Source organism: Fistularia commersonii, chromosome 23 (genome assembly GCF_037954325.1).
Source record: "Fistularia commersonii isolate RoL2024-O1a breed Wild chromosome 23, RoL_Fcom_v1.0, whole genome shotgun sequence".
In the NCBI taxonomy this organism is placed as follows: Eukaryota; Metazoa; Chordata; class Actinopteri; order Syngnathiformes; family Fistulariidae; genus Fistularia; species Fistularia commersonii.
This window is the reverse complement of record NC_141306.1, coordinates 14,856,621-14,862,620: the sequence shown is the minus strand read 5'-3', so window position 1 is coordinate 14,862,620 and position 6,000 is coordinate 14,856,621. Positions and strand designations below refer to the sequence as shown.

General features: G+C 48.9%; 1 protein-coding gene across 4 annotated transcripts in view; it reads left to right on the top strand.

Annotated features, from left to right (window-relative positions):
- shroom3 (shroom family member 3) overlaps positions 1-6,000 on the top strand; it is a 60,439-nt gene that overhangs the window by 5,445 nt on the left and 48,994 nt on the right. For all 4 annotated transcript variants that reach the window (XM_086170209.1, XM_086170210.1, XM_086170215.1 and 1 more), the window contains exon 2: positions 4,769-4,923. In XM_086170209.1, coding sequence (XP_086026335.1) covers positions 4,769-4,923 — 155 coding nt within the window. The remainder of the gene's footprint in view (positions 1-4,768; positions 4,924-6,000) is intronic.

The following is a 6,000-nucleotide window of genomic DNA, read 5'->3' as shown; positions in this document are numbered from 1 at the left end:
TGTGAACGGGACGATGACAGTGCAGTTTAGTGAAGGAGGCGTTGGCTCCGTGCAGGTGGAGGATTGTGTGGTTGTCTTGTGTCGGTGTGCGTCTGAACAGGTGTGGCAGCTTGCAAGGACGGCAGAGTTTGGGGGAACGATCGCTTTGACGGCTCACGGATAGAAACTGTTTGTCAGCCGAGACGTGTGGCTTTCGATTGTCCTGTTTCCCGGGCGTCTGGGATCCGGCGAAATGTTCCTGGGCTTTTTCTGCATCTGGGCGTCGCAGCCGAAAACACTCAGCACCTGCGTGCAGCCAAAGAGGCCTCGGGCAAAACACTGAACCCCCTGTGATAGTGTGGTTAGCACCTTGCTTGGCAGGTCTGCCGCCATCGCTGTGTGTGTGTGTGTGTGTGTGTGTGTGTGTGTGTGTGTGTGTGTGTGTGTGTGTGTGTGTGGTTGAATGCAAGCCAGCGTAAAGCGCTCTGAAACCACAAGATTATGCTACAAGTGCTATTTAAGTGGAGACCATTTAAGTTGAAACTAAGGATATGAAAAGGAGCTGAATATCTTTAAATAGGGTGAAGGAGAAGTCTTTTTTGCGCTCAGAAAAACAAACAATCCATCATGCGTGAAATTCTTTGTCCGATTTGAATTCCTATACAGTTGCTACTTTAAAAGCACTTGAGCTGCGGTCATTTTGACATTTTATTCAGACTTTCATTTTGTGACTCCAAGAAGCAGATGAATCCCAGGAAGCTGTGGAGCCACCGGTAGAATCATGGGATTATCATATGTGACGCAGACCTCATTACTCCTCGAGAAATAACCGCGACGGGAGATTTGTCGGGGTGCAGGGACCTGCTGACTGCCGCCGCCACCGCCGCCGCCGCCGCCGCCGCTGTCACAGGATATTTGTTAAAATCACACATTCTGTATTGATTACGAGAGCTATGTTGTTTTAGTCACGGTATGAATGAGCTGAGCTGCTCTCCCTCGACTGCAGGATAATGAATTTCAGCTGGAATACCAAAGTCTCACACACACACACACACACACACACACACACACACACACAACCATTCTGCTGGCCTTATTTGGTTATATTTATTCCTGAAAAAGGCAAACAGTGGAAGCATGTGTACTGTTCCACATGGTGGCTAAAAGGTTTGCGTATAGCAGTTTTCATTCAAAGCACTCAGATGTTTATTTCCTTTACACGAGTCCAAATCCTTTCACCCGATAGAGGACGAGACGGTCCAACCCACGGATGTGTTCCGCCTCTTCTTTACACTGTTTGTTATGTACGACGAGTGGTCTTCAAACCCAGTCCCGCTCTATGAAAGTAGGAAACCTTCCTGACCCGTCATGTGCGGGCGAGAACACAGGAATTGCTCATGTTGTAATCCAGAGGACAGCGGGACACACCCCGTCAGAAATTCTTGGCCGCTGTCAGAGCATCTGAAGAGGACCGGCTGGGTGGGGTCTATTGTTTCACAACAGTGTGAGATACCTTTCAATCACAAGGTGCCAAATGGAAACAAGCCAACAGTCTGGTCTCGGATGTTGTGTTTCACCCCGGTGGGGATGTCTTTTCATCCGCAGAGCCCTCATAGCCCACATTTCCTCTTTTCAAAAACCCACTAATACTTTACATCTGGATTAAATCTGCAGTGGTTCCCGGGTCAGCCGACTCTGCCGCGGTTCGGAGCATCGATTGGCTCGGCTTACGGCGGAAGCGTCGTAACACCGCGGGTCGAGGGGCGTCGCGGTCGACCGCTAAGAAAACCTTTAAAAACGATCAAGAAAGATCGATTCTTTCAATGAGAAAGAGAGAATGAAGACCGGTTGTTATTTTTGAGAGTTTGGACATCGTGGGTTATTTCTCCGGCTTAATAGCTGGACCTTGACTACGTTTCAGGTTGGAAAACTTGCTTATAAACGTCCTGTGAACCACTAACACCTGCCATAACTTCAGGTAGGATTAACTCAGCTTGTGCTTCCACGCATCCCCTCGCGGCTGCTTCTCGCTCCTGTACTTTCTATCCAACACTGGATTCAGCAGCTTGTTGAAAGCAGCTGCAGACTGATTGCTGAGTTGTATTTTAGATGTTGTCAGAATTACAACCCTATAATTATCCAGATCCCCTCCTGCTCGAATTCGCCCGAGGACAACTTTGTACATGTTTTTGATGTCTCACGCTATGCGTTGTCCTTTTCGACATGAAATAATTGCTGAGACTACCTTGGCTGTAACTCATACGGGGGTGTTTTGACGCACCGGCTCCAAGTCTGCTACCTTTCAGACCCGTGATGAGGTGAAGCAACATCTACGAAAGCCACTCGTGACCTGTGAAACTCCCGCTCCGTCCCAGCAGAACTGAATTAAACACTTCGCTCAGTTTCACACGGCAAGAAAGTAGGGCTCTGGGCATGTTCAACAAGGCTCGGACAGAAATATTTTGCCGACCGGCCAACGTGCGTCAGTGCGGCAATCAGAAAGGCCTCAAAAGCCGGAGCTTTGAGTCTCAAGTGTCGCCGGGGTATCGGCTCTTTTCCCATCTCCCGAGCCGCCTCCCCATCGGCTTCTTTTTTCTGTCGTCTCCCGACACCTTCCGTCCGGCCGCCCGAACCTTACGGGCCTTTTCCCCCCGTCGCTGTATGCTAGCGCTCGCCTCGTACCTGGGCCGCCTGGTCAAGCCAGTTCCTGCCCATCGTCCCCCTGCCTGGTCTGGCTGGTCTGCCTGTCCTCCCCTCCAAGTAAACTTGGTTTCCAACCCTTTTGCTCGGTGTGGAGTCCCGTGTCTCTGCGTGGGTCCGACCTCCGAACCCTAACAGTGTGACCTCGGACGCCCCGATGGGGTCGTATAAACAGCCGCGGGCTCAGAGGCGGTTTGCGTGTGACGGCTACAGAGGACGATCTCAGATGAATCATGATACTGCAGACGACAGATGGTGATGAGACACACGAGATGTGGCGTCGGACACGATCCTTAAAGATATACGGCCTTTAAAAGTGCAGCCATGCGGGGGCGGCGTACAGACTGGCATGGTTGAAAGGCCAACAGCCAGGCGCTCGTCCACTTAGCACTCACATAGCGGCGGCGCGCCGTCCAAAAAATAGCTCCGTCGATAACGGACGGCAGAGCGGGTGCGACTCAACCTCGGTGTTAGAGAAACACTTTAACCTTGGCTTTGCATTGACAGCTCTGGGTTCATGTTGTGAGCTCAGACTCGGTGAGAGCAGATCATCCAGACCATGTTGGCAGGCCGTGGCGGCGGCGATCCGTTTCTTTCACAGTTGAAGGTCATTTTTACACATCACCGGCAGCGATACGTATGAAGAGGTGGCATGACAGTCCTCTCAGGGAAACAAGACAGCAAAGCAAACTAGTTTACACCATTTAAACAATGATGATCAAACCACAGTTTGGATTTTATTACATCATGTCAAGCCAATGAGACATACCAGTCGGTCCAGCTTTCAGTGGCTGTGGAGCCGGTGTCGAGGGAGCGGTTTCCAAACTTGAGAGTCTGTTTCTCCACAGTCTTTCAGCCACTGAAAGACGATGAGCGCATTATTTCCCTGTAAACATTGGGGAATCCAGAAAATCTCGGATGTATCAAGCTATTATCTGGACGAACTGTGAACGCGCCGGCCGCACGCGGCACAAGCAAAGATCATTTATCGTTTGCTTTCAACGAGCACCGTCGTCGGACACATCGGGAAGCAAGCGGACATTTTATAGGCTAGTAAAGCTGTCGCTCCTCCGGGGATCTCCCTGCTCCGCACAGGTCAGCACCGGCCGGGCGGGGAAAACAATAATGCGGTGTTAAAGTCGTGGGTTCCCGAGGCCGGGAGATCCATATTCGGAGGAAAGACGGCGGATAGAAAGGCTTTCGTAAAACACGGCGCACCGCGGGTTGTTCCGTGTGGGCCGAGGCCTCCGGGGGCGACAGAGGAGTCGGCGGTTGACTGAGCTCGTCCGATTGATGGAGGCCCCACTTTACTACCGACCGGACCGAAGGGATTCACTGCCGAGGTCTCGGTGGCAGAAAACACACCTCGCTCTCAGAGCTCCACTGGAGTCCACGCCAACAGGTCAGGACTGTTTTGACAACTAGTTGAGGACGTGCACATTAATAAAGCTGGTAGCTGTTAGTTAGCAGGCGTAACCTGCGGGCGACGAATGCTCTTTGGTGGCGCTCGCTCACCTGCAGTGAAAGCGAGAGCTGTGAGCAACCTCTACTTCTTCTTCTCCTCTCGGCTTCCGACCCTCTTCTCCTCGTCCTCTTCGAGCACCAAATAACTTCCTGACATCTCCATCCATTTGTCTCCAGACCTCCGACCCGGCAGATCCAAGCTCAGCCTCCTTCTACCCAGAGCTTCACAATCCCTGTGCAGGTCTACCTCCCTCGGGCTAAACCTGAGATGAGGTTTTTTTGTTAGTTTGCGAATGAAAATAATGTGGTGATTATGTAAGATCATATGATGCAAATCAAATTGCATGACAAGGATGTGCTCTGGTATGACAAGGTGTGAACGGATGAGGATTTCCAATGAGCATCAGATGAGAAGAGATGTTCATGCAAGATGTTTGGGATCCCAAAAATCCTCCCATTTCAAACACTATCTATCTCGTGAAGAATTAGTCCCAGAATGACTTTCCAATGTAGGACTAAAGAAACCAGGGATTGGAGATGAGCTGTCAAGTTATCCATGGATGTGAACACACCTTTAGCCTGCATCCCTTTCTCACTTGGTCCACATGTTTGTGTGTGTCTGCAGGTGGAGGAGGGCGGGAAGGCGGACTGTTTGGACGAGCCGCTGCTGGTTGGGGACGAGATTATCGTCATTAATGAGATTGAGCTGACTGGATACAGACAGGAAGCCATCGCTCTCGTCAAAGGATCTTACAAGACTCTGCAGGTCACCGTTCGCAGGTACAGACAATCTGTGTATCTGTGTGTGTGTGTGTGTGTGTGTGTGTGTGTGTGTGTGTGTGTGTGTGTGTGAGTGGTTGAATACAAGCCAGCGTAAAGCGCTCTGAAACCACAAGATTATGCTACAAGTGCTATTTAAGTGGAGACCATTTAAGTTGAGACTAAGGATATGAAAAGGAGCTGAATATCTGTGTGTGTGTGTGTGTGTGTGTGTGTGTGTGTGTGTGTGTGAATGTGTGTGTGTGTGTTTCATTTACGTTAAGAAAGATACAAAAAGCAAACATCAGAAGCTTTTCAGTAATCCTGGCTTGGTTTGAAATCATTTGAGTCATTATGTCAGCCAGTAGCTCTGACTTTTTTGGAAACGGAAGACAAACTGCTGTCAACAGAGACTTCAAACGTTCACATAATCACATCATTCTCTCGGTTTATTTTCCAAGTTGGTCTGTGGGTTTGTAGAATAACCTCAACTGCAGTGGAATTGTCAAACAGCTTCTGTTTCAGATTCTCCTCAACAAAAACAGACGCAGATGCAATTTTATTCTATTCAGCCCTTCGTGCCAGTGTAGTCTTAAGCTATTAGCAACGTTATCTTTGGATGTTAGGCTACGGGTGTGTGAGTATATATATATATATATATATATATATATATATATATATACACATATATATATAAACACACAGTGATCCCTCACTATAACGCGGTTTACTTTTCACGGTTTCGCTACTTCACGGATTTGCATGGTGCATTGTGTTCTGCATTCTGATTGGCTAAAAAGTCACTCCACTTCTTCTCTACCTGTGCGTCAATAACGTTGCAGTTTAATATGTACACGTACGTAAAACAGCTTGACAAATTTACATCACGTACGTGCAAATTCTCTTGCAATTTCTCCAAAACCCATAATGTTGACAAAACGCTCTGGAGCGACAAAAGGGCCCAAAAGGCAGCGGAAGATGCTATCTATGGCAGATAAAGTTAAACTTCTGGACATGCTAAGGGAAGGTAAAAGCTATGCGGCTGTAGGTCGGCATTACAGAATTAATTAATCTTCCGTTCGTTCCATAAAGAAGGAA